This window comes from Filicampus tigris, chromosome 12 (genome assembly GCF_054856515.1).
Source record: "Filicampus tigris isolate MCC_2025a chromosome 12, RoL_Ftig_1.0, whole genome shotgun sequence".
NCBI lineage: Eukaryota > Metazoa > Chordata > Actinopteri > Syngnathiformes > Syngnathidae > Filicampus > Filicampus tigris.
Genome location: NC_141228.1, coordinates 6,780,982 through 6,799,893, shown reverse-complemented (window position 1 = coordinate 6,799,893; position 18,912 = coordinate 6,780,982). Strand labels below are relative to the sequence as shown.

Sequence of the window (18,912 nt, the reverse complement as noted above, 5' to 3'; positions counted from 1 at the left end):
GGATACTGGAAAAGGACATTATGAAATAAAAATAGACTTTGTAAAATATTTGTATTATTTGATCAAATCTTGGAAAAGAAATACGGTAAGTAATTCAAAAGTTAAAGTCAAAATGTATTTGTATAGCCCTTAATTACAAGAAAGTGTTAAAGCACTTCACATGCACATATTTGACAGATATTAATTGCATCCCCTGTTGTTAACAGCGAAATGGGAAATGTGGGCTTCCGACTATGCTTAATCCGACTATTTTTTAAGTTTCCCGTCTGTTGTTACCTACAAAATGGCGTCCGTCATAGGCAGATAGACGGACCGGTTCATCAGATAGACGATATGCACAGCTCTGATAATGCCATACCTGTCAACCTCAGCCAATTGCTTCCCTTATTAAATACTGCAATTCCCCTTATTAAGCGATAATAAACCTTACAAACACGACGCGGCACCTATTTACTCACAGCAAGACAGACTATGTAGAATAAGAACAAAGATAATTTGTGTAAACATTAAACACGTTTATTTTATTTACGAAATAACGTTGTCGTCTGCTACCAGTGACCGAGACGATCCGGATTAGAGCCGAAATAATTAGATATTAATGAATAATAAGAGCGTGTATGTTTGTTTGTCTCTGTGTGCCCTGCGATTGGCTCGCAACCAGTTCAGGATGTCCCGTCTACTGCCCGATGACAGCTAGGATAGGCTCCAGCACGCCCGCTTTGTGAGGATAAACGGATTGGATAATGGATGGATGGATGGATGGATGGATGGATGGATGGAAGGATGAATGGATGGATAATGAATAATAAAACCAATTTCATAATACTATTACTTATTTTACGGTTGAATGACCATATTATATAAAGTAGTTAATTGCTATTTATCAAATTGGTATTTATTCAAAATTTTGTGTGGGAACCTGATCAGTTGTCTCGTCAACCCTACTGCTGGTCTGTGTCAGACAAAACATTGTTCAATTTGTTCTGATGTTACTTACTTAAATGCTTGGTAATGAATATTTGCCTTTCGCCTAAAGTGTACCACTACACTGAATTATGTTTTCATTATATTCTTTATTTATCGAGCTGTATATCTATTTGAAAAATCACTATACGTTTTGAATCGATGCGTTATTTTTCTATTGAGCAGGACTGAGCCACACTGGTGACGTCAGCTATTGAGCTCGTGATGCATTCAACTAATCCCGTATATGTCAAAATCCATGCCACCCCGTATTTGAAAGATGCAAAACGTCAACGTTATTATTGCTCGTATTGAGCGATTTAGATACATATGAATGAATATGGCATGCTGAATTAAAGTACATTTAAATACGTTTAAAAAAAAACATGAAATCCACACATTCAGCGTTCGAAGCTTTCTGATGGAACAGTGTGTTTATCGAACGCCTGCAAAATTTGAATGCACCTTTATTACAAGAAACAGTAGCGTCAGCGAGTAAATAACCAAGGCGAAGTGTTTATCAGGATAGGAAACATGCAGAGGAAAACGTTTGTGTATATATTTTAACCACGTCCTTTGAATTTTGAGAAAATACCACATTTTATGGTTTCGTTGTTGTTAGAATGACGAATAAAATCTTCCTCAGGTTAAGACCCCAACACACGTTAAATTATATGTCGTGGCACCAACAGATATCTCCGTCTGAGCACAAAGAAAGTTCAGCGAGACTCGAAATATCAGGTCAGATGTTATCTCCTTATAAGTTCCCATTACCAAGAGTGCATTCCGTTCTAATATCTGTTTCGCTGAGTTTATTGTCGTGGCCCCACTTTTTAAAGTTCCCCGCTAGTTCTCGGCTTCGCCACTGCTCAAGTTAGTTAGCTCACGGTACAGTTCAAGTTCTTGTTTTCTTTATTTAATTGGCCAACTGTTAACGTCAGCTATCAATGTTTAGTTCATTCTTTCAGCTGCATTCAAATTCGAGAACTCAATTCCGAAATTAAACAGTGTAATGTAAGTGTGACACTGACAGTGTGGAATGGCATTTGTTTTGAACATTAAACACACACGTACTGAAAAACTGGGGTAATGGTTAAGTTTGTAGAGAACCACCCAAGTCCTTCTCATACATGTTGCATTGCACTTTGTGCTGCGCTTATCACAATGACCAAGGGCCATGTGTTTTACAAACAGCTGCAGTAGCTATCGCGCATTAAAAGCATCATCGGTCTTGCTGGTCTGTATTCCAGTGTAACTTGGCACTCCTCTAATGTCCAAGATTATGAATAACAGTTTGGCACGTTTTGACTTCCAACAGGATGAGTTTAAAAATGGACACCCACCACAGCTCTCTTGATGTGTCATCTCCTGAACTCTCAGACAACCAGAGCTTGACCTCTATTGACAGAGGGCCTGGTATCGTTGAGCACGATTCACTTGTGGGGGGCATGGACTCGCACAACACGATAGAGCCTCCTCCTTTAGATTGGAAGTCAGACTCCTCCACTGAAGCTGGCTCAACAGAAGAACTGAACGACGGCAGCTTCCTCTCTCCTTCTGGCGATCTGGAAAAGGCAAGCTCGGATGACCTCCACGTGAACGGCACCGTGGTTTCGCCTGATGTGAACCAGCAGGAGCTTGTGGCCAACAACACAGAATTGAAAAAGGAGAATGAGATTGAAGTGGAAGATATAGATAACATTGAGCAGACAACAGATGAGGATGCAACTGTGGAGGATGAGGAAGCTAACCAAATACAACGCGATGAAGATCACACCCGTATCCAAACATTGCTCTGCCAACTTCAGATGATGGGGGAAGAAGCTCATACTCGCCCCAGAACACCGCCTTGCTTTATTGAGTATCCACACTCAGGGCCCTGTGACCTTGAGGCATCTTCTTCGTTATCAACCTTACCGGAGGACAGCACTGAAACCACCGGGTTGTTGTTTTCTGAAAGCCACCAGAGAGATGTGTTGGGACTGCTGAAGTGCACAGACATCAGCGCTACGCCTCATCCCAGCTGCCTCCCCCGCAAAGGGGAAATGGATGCTGTAGTGTCCATTTCCTACAACCAGGAAGACGCCCAGAGTTTCTGGGGGCTGCATGGGAATAGTCAACAACAGCCGTACAGGGAAGAAGAAGGCTCTGTCAACTTGCTGCCAGACACGGACTTTTCTGAGCCGGTTTGGGTAAAATTGAGGGAAGAGGCTCAAGGGGAGGATGCAGAGTTCGAGCAGGTTGGTCAAATTATAACTGTCACAAAAAGTTCATTTTGCACAAGGAAGTAATAACAGAAAACCTAACAGTTTGCTTGTTTGTTTTATTTATGCAAAGATCACATTCCTCATCCAGTCTTAGGGTAGTTTTAAAACTATTTGGTAAGAATATATTGAATTATTGCTTTTTTTTCCATGTGTTGATTTCCATCCGAGGTTGTATAGATGAGTGTATTTAATGAAATATAATATAGTTATCTGTTGATAGGTAAAATCTTTAAAGTGGAAGTCAACCCCCCAAAATTATTTGCATCAATATGTTCAATGCGCCTTCACAAGTCTAAACATGGCATTCTGATTAATATTGTGTTTGTGGAATATGTGTTAACAGCAAAATGCACCCGCTTTTAGCCATCTCAGGGGGCAGCCATTTTGTCACTTCTGTCGACTGAAAATGACATCACAGTTGCTCAGGGCTCAGGTAACAACCAAACACGGCTCAACTGTTTTCTGAAGCTGAGCCATGATTGGTCGTTAGCTGAGCCCTGAGTCACTGTTATGTCATTTTCAGTTGACGGCAAGTGACAAAATGGCCACCCCCTGAGATGGACAAAAATTGATAGATTTACCTAACTCATATCCCACAAATGCAGTATTAATCAGAATGCTGTCTTTCAACTACTGGGGCTGCACAGAACATATTCTTGTAAATAATTTTTGGGGATTGACTTCCTCTTTAAAGTCTTTTCTAATTTGAATTTGAGTCACAACATAAATGTTCCCTCTCTTTTACTGAATTGTTACTAATAATGATCAGAATATGCTTTGACCAGGCCAAAACATAAGTTACCTAATCAGAAATCACTTCCTAATTATTAATTATGTCAAGTATTGAATGCAGTCTGTTTCTGTTATTACAGAATGCTGATGACCAGCCTTCATACAAAGATGGTAAGTCTTACTTTATGATTTTGATTATGGCGAGGCCAGACAATGCACATTTTGTGCCTCTCCTTTAAGTGCTAAATTACGGAACAGGTCATTCTAAAAGCTTCTATACTTAATGTGTCCCGTATGCTCTTAGTAAATGTACTTCTGTCTGCAGTGACATTTTTAGATTAAACAAATTGTGGGAACCCAATAATTGAATAATTATTTTTCACAGGTCATGCCACAATTATGTTGCCTGCAATTGAAGCGATGTAGTACAATAGTATTAGAGTTGTCCCGATTTGATCATGTGATCAGAAATTGTTATTGGCTGAAAAGGATCAGATTTTTGAATTCTATCTATTTCTAAAGTCAGTAACAAAAAAAATCTTATTTGTTTACTTTATTTATATACCACTGCTGACTTACAGGCATATAAAATGTTATGTTGGGACACCTTAATTTGACAATTTGGATGCCCTTTTTTTTTTTTGTAATGCATTGCCCAGATATCAGATTGAGACTCAGCGTTGGCAGATATCGGTACAGCTTGGACTTAGACTTGGGTGCTAAAAAAAAAAAAAAAAAAGTGATCGGGATTCGGGAGATCTCTAACTAGTATAGGAGTGCTTCATCAATTGTATCAAAAATGGGTGAGTCCAAAGTTTAGTGAATTGTTTTTGCGCCTTACCTTGCAGTGCCAGGTCCATGTGACCCTGAAGACCTCTTAGATGGAGTCATATTTGGCGCCAAGTACCTGGGCTCAACACAACTCAAGTCTGAGAAGAACCCATCTACTAATGCCCGTATGGCACAGGCTCAGGAGGCGGTGGACCGCATTAAGGTAAATTCCACTGTGCGCTCATGCTGTACGATAAAAGCACTTCGCTATTTTACATCAGCTGTCGATTACAACGTAAAATCTTCTAATTCTAATTTCTGTCAGGCTCCAGAAGGGGAAACCCAACCAATGACCGAGGTGGATCTGTTTATCTCCACTCAGAGGATCAAAGTTCTCTCTGCTGATACACAGGTGGGATTTCCCAAATGTTTTTTTTGGCACACATGACAACAATTATTATGAATACCATGCTCCATATTATTGATGCTACTGTACTCTATTTGTGCAGCAGTGCTGCTCCCAGTCAGTAATCTTGAATGGCGCCCTTGGCGACAAACGCTTGCAAGTATTACCACAGACATCATTATGGTGTAAAAAACAGACAGTTTCGCACTTGTTACCTTGAATCTTGAGCAGACTTAATGCCACGAGGCTCCCACAATAAGTGTCCAGTAGAATTAAGAGATTTGCTCTCAATCTGTTTTCAACACTTAAATATGGTTTAAAATGTGTAAAAACTGTGGAGACAGACCAATACTATTGTTTTGTGGGGGGAAAACAAAAATTACCAAATGTGACTATGGGAGGGTTGCATCTGACAGTGTAGAAAAACTTGAGCTCTTACTTAGTGTAATTAATGATAGATGTCCAGCCAGTTTCAAGGGAAACCAGAGTTTGTTGTCTAATTTTCAACAAAATGTTCCTTTCGTGTATCCTGTGTCCACCCAGGAGGCCATGATGGATCACTCTTTGCAGATGATTTCTTACATCGCAGATATTGGCAATATCGTGGTCCTGATGGCACGCAGGAAGCGTAAAGGGCAGGAAACGGCCTCGTCTTCGTCTTCGTCTTCCTCCAAACCTCAGAAGTGCTTAATGATCTGCCACGTCTTCTCCTCAGTGGATGTGAGTTTGTTCTTCACATGGAAACATTTAGACCTTGTACTGTATTCGTGTTGTTTTGTTTATTCCCTCCACCACAAGCAAGGATGCTTTGAAAATTGTATGTTTTTTTTCTGCAATTCAAAATTGAAATTGCTGGTGAATGGCATTGCAGCATCACAACTATAACAGCAAATCAAAACTGCACATGAACCTTTACAAAAAATATATATACACAGTGGTACCTCTACTTACGAAATGAATTGGTTCTGGAAGAAATTTCTTAAGTGGAAAGTTTTGTAAGTAGAGACGCGTTTTCCATGTAAATGCCCTAATCCGTTCCAAGCTCCCCAATATTGAGACATAAATGATTTATAAAGCATAAAAATGCATGAAAACATATAACAAATACATGTTACAAAAAATTTGCTTGGCTCAGAACTCGGAAAACTCGTACGTTGGGGCACTTGTAACTAGAGATAGACTAATATTTTTTTTTCTGGGCCTCAAGAAGGCCGATAATCAATATTGGAGCTGATATTAATTTTGAAAAAAGAGAAAATATGAACCGAAATATTAATCGAAATGAAAAAAAAAAAAAATAACTGTTGTTTATTGAACAGTTTTTCAGATTTCCATAATGTTGATTAAAAAAAATTGTATTATTACTATATATTTTTGACAATATTTATATATATATAAAGACAACATCTTTGTTTCCAATTCTAACAAAAAGTTCAGGGAGCACCCATGGTCGTCAGCATGTCTTAAAAAGTTAAATGAAAACTAGCTCCATATAGTTTTCTACAGTAAATGAAGTCCTCCAAAATGTCAAAATTACAGAAAAGTTCAACTTTCACGTGTCTTTGTTTTGATTAGAAGAATGTGGCTCTAACAAGAATGCGTTTGGGAATGTCAGTCTGAACAAGGCCTTTCCGTCTCCATCCAGGCCCAGGTCATTGCTCAGGCTATCGGCCAGGCATTTGGAGTGGCCTACCAGCAATTCCTTCAAACAAGTGGCATCAAGGCCAGTGATCTGCAGCCTGGCGAGTACAGCGACTACCTGGAACATCAGGAACTCTACAATGGAGACCTGGCCCACTTCTCTGACTCTCAAAACATTAGAGAGGTATGTACAGTACAAGCATTTGTGTCAACTAAGGCAAAATACTGTTTTTTTTTATTCACTCAGATTCTCCTTTTCTTAGTCCCTTATCTCAAAAGATATATTTGTGTAAGTGGGCTCCTGAAAGTACAGCGGCACATCTAAGGTGGAAGAAAATGTGTTCCAGGGTCCAGTGCAGGTTGAGTTTGGTCAAATACCAAAACAATTTCTCCACCGGACTCAATTATTTAGTTTAGTTGTTATTGGAGTTAAACCATTATCTTCAATTGTTTTTAACTTGTACAAACGATTTTTAAACGTGTCATTTTAGTATGATAAATGTTAAGCATATGTTAATAATACGAATTGAAGAAAAAAAAATCAAGTCTTTAGTTTGAATGAGAAATGATGACGGTGCAAATAGAAAAGCAATGTGAAGGAGAATTGCACATTCACACATTTGTAAACTTGTCACATACGTCTGAATAGAAGTTAACAATTGTTTGTAGTAAAACAAAATAAAACTGGCTTAAGGCCTTATCTCACTTAGCAGCGAAGGCTGGCTGTTGTTGGAATTGCCAACATTTCTGACGAAAAGCAGGTCGTCGCTTCTGTCATTCGCGACTGTTAGCGATGTTTTGCGACCATTAGCGAATGTTTGATTAAACTTTATTACTTACAGGCTTGTGCAGGGCTTCCCTTGTCTTCATATTTCTCAATCACCATCTGCTTCACCACCTCTCTTTTTCTATTACTGTCCTTGAACTCACCAGCTACCAATACGCTGAAACAACATTTTTTTCGATCGCTATAATGTAAATAAATAAATGAATAAATAAGTAAATACATTTTTAAAAATGCAATAAGCTTTTTCTTTTTTTCCTCTTTAGAATCACTCATATCTTTTTCCCTTTTAATTTTCCATCCACCCTATGAAAAAGATAAAGATAGCAGCCCATTCTTACTTCTTGACTGGCGTCACATAATGCCACATAATGTAATAAAATCTCCACTTTCATCCTAAAAAATGTCAGGGAAAATAGAACACTAGATGGTAAGTTTAATATTCAAAATGTTCAACTAGTTGGCACACTGGGAGTATAAATTAAGATGTAATATGAATTTCTTACCTGTAGAGGGTGCTAACATACATAACTGCAGTGCTACAAGACAGCGCAGTTGCCTTACAAGTCATTGAGGTCATTGAGTGGTGGATGGGGGTGGGGGCTAGATGGTGACATGGGAGCGGATTCTTCCTTATGGACTCCCCCACTCTTGTCTGCAAAGGTAAAATTGACTCCCATCCCACAGGATTTCTGGGACCCGCAGGATTCCCGAAAAAATGTCATCCTCTATGGGGGATTTCAGGTAGATTTCAGAGGTGGCCAGTGCCACCCCTCTGGCTCCGCTAGTGTGCATGGGACTTTGCAATAGCTATTCTTCTCCCCTTGTTGATTCTGCTCCCTCTTGTGTAATAGGTGTCACAAAAAAATCTATAATAAAAGCCAAGTACAGTACACACAAAGTTGATCCTTTGCTGAAATCTGTTTTTGTTTCCCAACACAACAGCAATTTCAACTTAGTATTGTGCTGCTTTTGTCAGTTGTCGCCTTCAGGCCTAAATGACTTTAGAAGTTCCGCTGTAAAAAAATGCTGACGAATGCCACATATAAACACTTTGAATTAACAGTATAAGAATAAGAATAAGAATGCCTTTATTGATCCCACAGTGGGGAAATTTTCATGTTTCATGTTTGTCATTTTTGTCATTTTTCAACCTGTGGCTCAGGTTGCTATCACCAAGGCTCCAGGGGAAATTTTGGGGTTGGCAGTGGTCGAATCAGGCTGGGGCTCTATCGTGCCCACGGTGATGGTGGCCAATCTCCTTCACGGAGGTCCTGCCGAGCGCTGCGGCGAGCTCAGTATCGGTGATCGCATCATGTCTGTCAACGGCACCAGCATGGTGGGTCTACCCATCACCACCTGCCAAAATATAATCCAGGTAAGAGATACACATAAATGGTTTACAGTTCTGATTATAACTTTGACCGCTACACTGAGCACTCGGCCATTCCAATGGTGTGTTTATCTCAGGACTTGAAAAGCCAGAAGTATGTTAAGCTCAGCATTGTCCACTGCCCTCCTGTCACCATGGCGATTATCAGGAGACCAGATCCGAAGTATCAGCTTGGTTTCAGTGTGGAGGATGGCATCGTAAGTCATGTTCATGTTTTATTGTATTCTCTCTACTTGGTTGGGATCAAAATGCTGGCCATCTACAAAAATGTAAGATATGTATTGAAAAAATGTTTGCTGTTACTGTTTGGAGACACCTAAATGAAGGAAATGAGTATGCAGTCAATTGACAAATATGAACAAATAGCTTAACTTGAGTATTCATTTGAGTGAGTACTTTTACTTAAGTCAATTTTTTTATACAATCAGTTGTACTTGTACTCAATTACACAATTTGAGTACTTTTCCCACCTCTGCCTTTAAGTTAAAATGCATCAATTTTTTCCCCCTCAGATCTGTAGTCTAATGCGAGGTGGTATCGCAGAAAGAGGAGGCATCCGAGTTGGACATCGCATCATTGAAATTAACGGACAGAGCGTTGTTGCCACCCCACATGACAAAATCATTCAGATCCTTACAAATGCAGTAGGAGAGGTAAGAGGTCAAGTTGGGATGCACCTAAATGAACATTCATGGCCGGCACAGAAAATGAGCAAAAGAAATTACAATACTGTGCTGTAAAAAACTAAGAATAAATAAACTTCCTGGCCTGATCATTTTCTGCAATTTAAATTAAATAGTTAATTCTCCGTTTCTGTCCTCCCTTGATTATTTTAGTTTGAATATACATATTTAGTTGATGCAGTTTTTGATACCAAAGTAGCTTCCTCATGGTTACTACACCTAACCAACCACCTGTGTCTAAGGTTTGTAGTAGTAAGGATATTTTCTCAAATGCATTTGGCCACATGAAGAAAATAAAAACGTTTTGATGATTAAACGTTTTTTGGGCATTCAACATAATACAAAAACAGCTTATCGGCGGCTCTGATGCATATTTATGTGTCACTCCAAATATGCGCTCCGGGCGAGGTAACGTGTTGATAATTTTTTACTTAATTCACTAGTAATTAAGGAACAGAGATCGTTGATTTGTGCCACGCGTCAGGGACGTGACACCACTTTTAGTTGCGGTCTCCGAGAAATGACATAAACGAGGGACGATCGTCTCACTTCTGCAAACATTTGTCCCTCCTCCCGCCTCGCTCCTGTCAATCTACTCGTCTCCTCAGTGGGATTTCTGGTGGGAGGAGCTAATATTTAAACTGAGGAGTGAGGAACGACCGAAAATGCAGTTTTAGGCAATTTCTGGCTCATTTTCGGTGCATCCCTGGGTTCAAACACTCACAATTAGATGCACTCTTTTGGTTGCAGAGTCAAGTGTTTTTTTTTTTTTTTTGTCTTTTCTTTTCTCAACAGATTCACTTGAAGACCATGCCAGCCTCAACATATCGGCTTTTAACTGGACAAGAGCAGCCAGTGTTTCTTTGACTGGTGTAGAACTGATCAGTGTTAACATTTGCCAAACTAGCACATTTGCAATCACACCACTGCCACCTTGAACACAATTAAGTACATTAGTTTCTATTTTTAAACAGTGTGTTTGAGTATTAAAACACTAAGATGGATTTATATTGCTTAGTTTGTGTATCAGGTATGAATAAGGCCATAAGTAGCTAATATGATATACAGTACAGTAATATGTATTGTAGGTGCAATGTTTTACACTTCACAGATGTATATAATGAAGCATATCATGCGTCTAATAAAGCGGTTTGGATAATGGATGGGTTTTTTTTGCTTTCCAGTTTGGGTTTTCCGTGTGCCTGACCTGAAAGTGCTCAAAGAAAGTGAGCGCAGTTGTACTCCCAATTCTCACATCTCACAAGAAAACACTCTGGGGTCTTCACTCTAGTTTCATTCAAATAACAGCTATCAGATGCTCTTGACTGCAAAATACGCATATTTAAAGATGATTGTCATTTGACAGAGACTTCTATATTTTTAAATTAAATTTCCGTTTTGGCTGTTCATTAAACATATGTAGAATATTGGCATTTAATTATCTATTGTATGCAGAACTATGTAACACACCGATATTGGTATACATTTGCTGGACACGACATTAGGATCACCTGGACAATGTAATGAGATCATAACGCAGAATTTTGATTGACATAGTCAAAGGGGGATTAATGTAGCGATACGTTCATTGTTCACTTGGAGCTTGCATTGGTAAGCCCTCTTCTAATGACAGCTGTTTCTAATATTTTGGGTTCCTTATGATTTATCAAGGGAAAATATTGGAAACCTATCTTGTGCAAATAATGATATAATTTCAATTTTTTATTTTAGATTTTTTGTTTGTGTTTTGTTGTGTGTTTGAAACCTGCTTAACACAAAGTTCTGTCATTCACGTGTGAGGATGGAGAGACAAATTGGCGACAGCAAGGCCACGACACGTAACATAGTTGTAACATTGTTACATAGAAAGCAAACTTGTTCATATCTCATAATTTCATACTTCCACGACAGAGACTGTATTGATGTTTTAAGCACCAGGTGCTGCTGATCTCAGGCTGGGGGGCCTTTTGCCTGTTGTGTGTCTGCATACCTGAATTAAAGAGCCTTCGCGCCCCTGTTGTACCTAAAGCTTGCATAATATTGTTTGATTTTCTGTAAGTGTTTTTATTGGTTAGGTTGTTATGAATTTTGAGTGTATGTGTGTGTGTGAGGGTGTGTTTGGGTGTGTGCGCGTGGGTGTGTGGGCATCTGAGCTTTTGTGTGTCCAAATTGCTAACAGGTGGACCTGCTGGTTGGCTGGTTTGGACTGATTGATTCCATGGATTGGTCAGACGAGAGACATAAGTTTTATTTATTTATATAGATATTTTTTAACTTTTTTAATCCATCAAGTTGTAACGTATGGTGGGCGTGGTGCACGCTGAGGACTCGGTAGCTACTAGCCATGTACATGTGCTGTTGGATAGCTTAAGGAGCAATGACTTGTAGATTTGTGCAGGTACATATTTGGTCGCAAAAAAAAAATAAAAATTAAATGCTCAGCTTTACCATGCGTTACTTGAGAGCACAGCAGCCGAGTCCTTGTCAAAAAGTGTCGCATAAAAGGTCAAGGAAGAAGTGACCTAGGGCACGTTTGGAAATTCACTCTGGACTACTGAGAGTGAGAGGCAGAGCGTGCTCCCCTCCCGCTAGTTTGCGAACGCAGCTTATTTTCTAAACCAGCGGCGTCCAAACTCGGTCCTCAAGGGCTGCTTTCCTGCCTGGATCACTCGGCTCGTGCGTCGATAAAGAACACAGCTAGCGAGAACGATTGTGAATTGCAGGACACGTTGATCATCGACACTCTGCCTCTTCGAATACACACATACATTCAGTACTGCACGGGCGCTAGAGTGTCACACCCAAAATGTCGGCAACTTAACAGTCGACCTCCTTCAGCTTAGCTGTCCTTCCTCGAACTTGGCCAGATGTTGTTCGTATACCTACAACCCTATTGTGATCATTGTTCTCAGATACCATTTTAGTATAGTAAGAGGACCACTGGCATTAGTCAAGTTGACCGTCCATCTCAGGAAAACAAAATATGATGAACGAACAACTTCACACAAACTGACTGTCTTGACTTTGGAATAACTTTAAAACAAAGCAACAAAGAGTCAAATTGTTATGTTACAAACATACATGAAATACAGTAGCAACACTAACTATGTGAGAGTACAAACACCCCCACTTGATCACATTGTTGACCTCCAAACTTATTTCCTCCATCATATTTAACAGTTGACGTAATAAAATGATACTTTGTCAACATGTTTGCACCTTTGCCTTTTTACTGGCTTTTCCACCAGTGCTACGGTGCCTTCAGTGTCCTCAAAAACATGCGCATATTGATATTTCTGTGTCCTCACTGTAAATCTGGATAAGAAGATTTCACTTGAAAAAACTCAGGTAACTCGTTGACTCAAAAATAATAAGTAATGGCAATCATTCGCCAACCATTGATTTTACTTAGCTTGTTAGGTACACGTTAAAACTGAACAAGAGTGTAACGACTAATCACAGCTCACCTGTTTTCTGAAGCTGAGCCATGATTGGTCATTACCTGAGCCCTGAGCCACAGTGATGTCATTTTCAACAACAATTTGTCAACAGAAGTGACAAAATGGCCGTCCCCTGAGATGGCTAATAACGGTTGGATTAACTCATATTCCACAAACGCAATATGAATCAGAATGCCTTGTTTCAACTAGTGGGCCTGCATAGAACATATTTTTAAAAAAAAAACATGTTTCGGTTGAGTTCCGCTTTAATGTAACAGATGATAGGTTCTCCTCTTGCTGCAGCTGCATGTTTTGTTGACCCCGGGGTACAAGCAGATGTCCTTGTTCAACATGAGGATGATGAAATTTAGGATCTTCTGACAAAAGCTGAAGACTACATCACTCGCAGTGTGACACCAACAATCTGTGAGGAGGAGGAGGAGAAAGAGAATGATGAAGAGGTAAACGGGCAGACAAAGAGACAGCCCCTTTGCCGAAACGGTCTAGATTTAGAATTTTCAGTCTAAGTTGTCCAGCAAGGCCCAGGACCCCGAGGGCCTCTATCAAAATCAGGCAGGAGATTCCGAAATACAAAGACACTTTGTCCGAAGTTGCCGATGCTCAAGAATGTACACAGTTTTGGTCTTCCCAGAGTGAAACAGTGTTTGAGCTTTTCAAAGCTTGCCAACGTCACAAGCCTTTGCCGAGCGCGTCTTTAGTGTAACTGGTGGCCTCATGGCCGCCGTAGCAGAGCAAGAACCACACTGGAAAGAAGTGCTTTTCTCAAGCTAAACAATGTCAAAATATACTGATGGCCACCAGAGACGATTGCTCTAATTGTTCAGGTTTCTTTAAAGAGGAAGTCCCGAAGCATTTGGTGTTTCAAGAATATGTTCTATGCAGGCCCACTAGTTGAAACCAGGCATTCTGATAAATACTGCGTTTGTGGAATAAGAGTTAATCCACCCTTTTTTAGCCATCTCTGGGGCCACTTTGTCACCAGTAAATGAAAGGCTCCCCTCTCCTCTCCTCGCAAACACACACAGGGTACGGTTGCAACATAAACACAGAAGCAGTGATAATTGGAACAGATTGTGAGCTTCTTAACATTTCTAAACTTAATTAAATGAATAAAACATATTTTTAAATATAAAATAAAATACTGTAGGGGATTTACCAGGGCTACACAGATTAATGTGGAACGTGCAGTGCCACCATTTTGGAGGCGATGGAACTATAATGCAAGACGTGCTTTGTCACGTTGTTCATTCTGAGTTGTTGTTATATTTAGCCGGATGAATCAAAATATGGTGAACCGTTGCTCTGTTAGGTTGTGCAGAAACAGTATTGTATTGTATTGTGAAATAAAATTCACCTTCGACAACGGGCGAGAGTGTGCTCCGCACATTTGCGTGCATAATACGGTTGCAACCCAAACATAAACATATTTTTTAAAGAATATGTTCTATGTAGGCCCACTAGTTGAAACAAGGCATTCTGATTGCTATCGCGATTTTGGAATATGAGAAATCCACCCGTTTTTACCCTTCTCATTTTGTCACTTCTGTCGACTAAAGATGACATCACAGTTGCTCAGGGCTCAGGTAACAACCAATCACGGCTCACCTGTTTTCTGAAGCTGAGCCGTGATTGGTCATTATCTGAGCCCAGAGCAACTTCGATGTCATTTTTAGTTGACAGAAGTAACAAAATGGCCACCCCCTGAGATGACTTAAAATGGATGGAATTTGCTTCTTAACTCATATTCCACAAACACAATATTAATCAGAATGCCGTCGTTCAACTAGTGGGCCTGCATAGAACATATTCTTGATCAAAATATGTTTGGGTTGACTTTCACTTTAATCATATTTATAAAATACCTTTTGTTGTAAAGGGCAATTTTCCTCTCATTCGCTATGGCGACCTGTGACAACAGTGCACATGAACGATGGGCAGTTTTAAGTATAGATATATTCCAATGCTCAAGCTTTCACTGTACACTAGGACACACACACCCACACCCACGCCCACACACACAGCTGTTTCGATAAAACTGCTGACACTAAATAATAATGTAATCACATAGAGACACGTAGTTTTTCGAATAGGCTGCTCTTCCTGGAATGGAGGGGCTGGCACTATCACAATCTCATAAGGGTGGCGCGCCTAACTTCCTGATCCCACAGGAGACGGAGGTACGACCCAGCGCTGCTGTTTGTACTCAACCATAGTTTTTACACTTCGTATTTGTTTCATTACTCAAAAGACAAGTTTAGTGTATTCGGACACAACATCACCTGCAAACGTTACAAGAACTGGGGTGTGGGAAGTCTACTGAGGATACTTTTGTTCTCTGACGAGGCTGCAGGGCTCTGCCCTGGGAGCCTCATCGAGGAATTCCAAACACAGGTAAGCCTAAACCAAAAAATGTGTAAACGTTGCAATATTACAGGAATGATGCAAATGTGCTGTACATCAAGTCATGTTTTTTCAACGGCTTCGTCATCTGGAGGTCCTGCACCCACCTGTTAGTAAACTGCATGAGAGGCTAACAATTTATATTTGGGGTCATGTATTATCTGTTAGAGGTAACGTTACTAAATGCTAGCAAATTCCGATAGCAAACATTTGTTATCTCCTAGAGTTGTCAAAAGTATTCATGTTCATTACTCAAGAAGAAATATAGATATTGGGATTTAAACATCCTTAAGTAGAAGTTGAAGTATCAACTCCATCTTTTTACTCAAGTATAAAAGTATTGGTTTTAAACTAAAGTATAAAAGTAAAAGCTATGCAAGGGGGCCAAATGAATTGAAGCCAAAGTCAAGTAATACATTTTCTTTTCAGTATGTTCTTCTGTATATGTCAGATGAATCCACCACACCCCAAATGTTTGACTATATTGTGCACTACCCCACCTCTCCCCAAAAACATTTTTATGAAGGCCAAAATGATCAAAATCCATCCATCCATTATCCGAACCACTTATTCTCACGAGGGTAAGCCTATCCCAGCTGTCTTCGAGCAGTAGGCGGATTACACCCGAGTTGCCCCCTTCCGGTAGACGCTATCGAGTACTCAAAAGTCAAAGCAACAGATACAAGCTTTCTTTTGTCCCATCTTCTGGGGCTATCTTGAACAAATCACTGTGACACTCATCAGGTGCACTAGGCCACTTTAATATTTATTTGTGTCTTACTAGGTTTTATGATGTATTTTATTTGATATGGTGCAATTAATTACATGCAATCCTTTCTAAGCACTTTTTTACTGGTGATTTTCTGGTATTGATATGTTTTATGGCCATGCTCTTTTATTTAATTGAGGAATGTGCATTTTGTTTAGGTCATTTATTTGTGTTTGTGTGATTAGTATTGGCAGCTGTGGGCAGTGAGTCCAAGTCAAATTTCTCATTTGGGACAATAAAGTGGATTGTATCTTATTAAAAATGATCACATTTAGTAGGTCTACAAGGCAAATAGTGCCATGTGTACGACTGAGATATGATGACTACTGCTAGTTCAGTTTTGTAATGCTGGAAAAAAAAAAAATCCAATTTCAATGGTGTGTCGTCACACATAAGTGTACATCGCAACTTGGGATCTGATAAGATGACAAAACTGGCCAAAAGTAATTAGTGTTACTTGCAAATATGACACATGGCAATATAATTTCCAATAACAATAACGGATACCTAAAGCTATTTAAAAAGTCACATTTTAAATATCACACGCAGTCCACCAAACGAGCTTGCAACATTGCATCACAGTCTGTTGCCAGCAAATCATGGAATGTCTTGCTAAGTCATCAGGAATTTGGGGAAAATATGTGAATTTTCCCGAACGTCCGGAGTAGTTCCGGGCCGGTCCTGGCCATCATGGCCATGTTTTAACTAGTGGGCCTGCGTAGAACATATTCTTGAAAAAGATATGGGTTGACTTCCCCTATTGTACTTCTGTTGATGTGTTTGAGATATCATATTTGAGGTGTTTCTAATATTGGCTCGTCGCGTGATCACGATGTCATCATCAATTTTCAAATTTAGCCTGTGACAAAAGTGCGGGGCGTCACGCACGCCGTGATCACGATGTCGATCCACTGTGAAAGAAGACTTCATGTGAGGCTCGGTGGTTTTAGGACCTGGTTTTAGCATCTCTCACCATGTGTTCTCTTTTTAACAGTGATGGATATTTTCCAGCAACTTGTTCTTCTGCTTTGGAAGCACATCACCTACCGCAGAAGAAACAAGGTGCAGTCATACATTTGTAGGGAACATACAGTTTCCCTACTATTTGTGAGAGGGAGATTTATATTGATAAACTGAAGGGGCAAACAGAAGAAAAGGCCCTTTTTTTTGTCCAGGTCAATATGGCAGGTGCCTGAGCACCACCCGATGGCTATATTATGCACATGCCTGCTACTGTGGTGACTCAGCATTAACCATAATGCATGCATTCTCTGGTCGATGCAGGTTCAACTGATTACCGAGCTCCTCTGGCCGCTCTTCATCTTTGTCTTCTACATTTTCATTCGTAACACCAATGGTCCTGTTCAGCAGGGTCAATGTGAGTAATATTGTATCAGCAACTGTTTTTCTAAATGCCAGAATACAATTTACAAGCCTTGAGCCATCCACTACAAATAATTTGCCAGCTAAGACACTCATCTACAGGTCAACTCTTTATCAGACATGACAGATACAAAGCAAAGCGTATGACGTAAGTTTTTGTACACTGTTTTTATTATGGAATTTTCTTTTTCTGTCTCTTTCCCTCTCTCTCTCTCTTGCACTCACCCCCCCCCCCCTCTGTGTCTGTCACCACCCTATATATACAGTAGTTGAAACCAGATTTATTTCCAATTTATTTACAATATTTACTTTTATTTACAATATATTTCTCTCTTTCTGAAATGAAATCATATAAAAATCTTCCAGTTTTAGGTTAATTCTGATTACCAAAAATTATTTGTATTTGCTAAATGCCGGAATAATGAGAGAAGGGCGAGTTTTCCATGATTTTATTCAAAATTAGAACTTTGAAAAGATGAATGTGGCACCTGAAGTCATCTGGAAATTGGATCCAAGGATGAACCGGACTTGAGCAAGTCCACAATTGTATTCCTGGTGTTTTGGCTGATTTGGTTTGACTTTCACATGATGTTACATAAAGAAGCAGAGTGTTTCAGGTGTGCCTTCTAATACATCCACAGGTGTTTCCTAATTACTCAAATGTTATCAAGTAATCTATCAGAAGCTTCCAAAAACATCACATAATTAACTTGTTTTTTCCCAAATTGCTTAAAGGCACATTAAACTTACTTTATTTAAGCTTCGGACTTGTGAAGAAGTAATTAAAAACACAATTTTAAAAAATGCCCTCATTATTGAGTGGGTGGCTTCCAAAAAAGGTCCTCTGTAGTGAGTTGACAATATGATTGCATTACACAAATGTAACAGGTGTATTGTATATGAAGAGAGCCTCAAATTTAAAACACAGCCTTTGCTTATCTAAAGTTAGTAAAGTATTAGAGCCCCGATTAGTTCAAGCGTTTGCCAGCATGGTCATGCTACTGTATTTTGGGATAATCTGCTCTGGTTTTACATCGCTCTTTCTTTTTTTCAGGTCACTTTCCAAACAAAGCCTTGCCCTCAGCAGGCACCTTGCCTTGGATTCAAGGTTTTATCTGTAACATCAACAATCCCTGTTATAGCAGTCCAACGCTAGGGGAGACTCCGGGCCAAGTGGGCAACTTTGACAACTCAACGTAGGTTTACTGATCGTAGAAAAGTTCACAACGATGTAGACTGCCTGCACATCAAAGTACTTC

At 39.7% G+C, this 18,912-nt stretch overlaps 2 protein-coding genes across 4 annotated transcripts in view; both read left to right on the top strand.

The window, feature by feature from the left end:
* The first annotated feature begins 1,430 nt into the window (after nucleotides 1–1,430).
* LOC147138200 (amyloid-beta A4 precursor protein-binding family A member 3) lies at nucleotides 1,431–10,801 on the top strand. 2 transcript variants are annotated; one of them, XM_086048205.1, is made up of 11 exons: nucleotides 1,431–1,704; nucleotides 2,282–3,203; nucleotides 4,103–4,133; nucleotides 4,811–4,956; nucleotides 5,059–5,145; nucleotides 5,683–5,859; nucleotides 6,785–6,964; nucleotides 8,730–8,942; nucleotides 9,035–9,154; nucleotides 9,470–9,610; nucleotides 10,436–10,801. In XM_086048205.1, exons 2-11 carry the CDS (start codon nucleotides 2,283–2,285, stop codon nucleotides 10,505–10,507), a joined length of 2,088 nt encoding a protein of 695 aa, XP_085904331.1. In that variant the 5' UTR covers nucleotides 1,431–1,704; nucleotide 2,282; the 3' UTR covers nucleotides 10,508–10,801. The 2 variants fall into 2 exon arrangements, with proteins under 2 accessions (XP_085904331.1, XP_085904332.1); XM_086048206.1 differs by lacking the exon at nucleotides 1,431–1,704 and adding an exon at nucleotides 1,736–1,851.
* Nucleotides 10,802–15,174: 4,373 nt separating this feature from the next.
* Nucleotides 15,175–18,912, top strand: part of abca7 (ATP-binding cassette, sub-family A (ABC1), member 7) — a 30,795-nt gene continuing 27,057 nt past the window's right edge. For both annotated transcript variants that reach the window (XR_015088864.1, XM_086046262.1), the window contains exons 1-4: nucleotides 15,175–15,492; nucleotides 17,265–17,332; nucleotides 17,555–17,648; nucleotides 18,708–18,849. Coding sequence is in view for 1 of the 2 variants with exons in the window: in XM_086046262.1 (XP_085902388.1) it covers nucleotides 17,267–17,332; nucleotides 17,555–17,648; nucleotides 18,708–18,849 (302 nt within the window). In the remaining variant the exon portion in view is untranslated. The remainder of the gene's footprint in view (nucleotides 15,493–17,264; nucleotides 17,333–17,554; nucleotides 17,649–18,707; nucleotides 18,850–18,912) is intronic.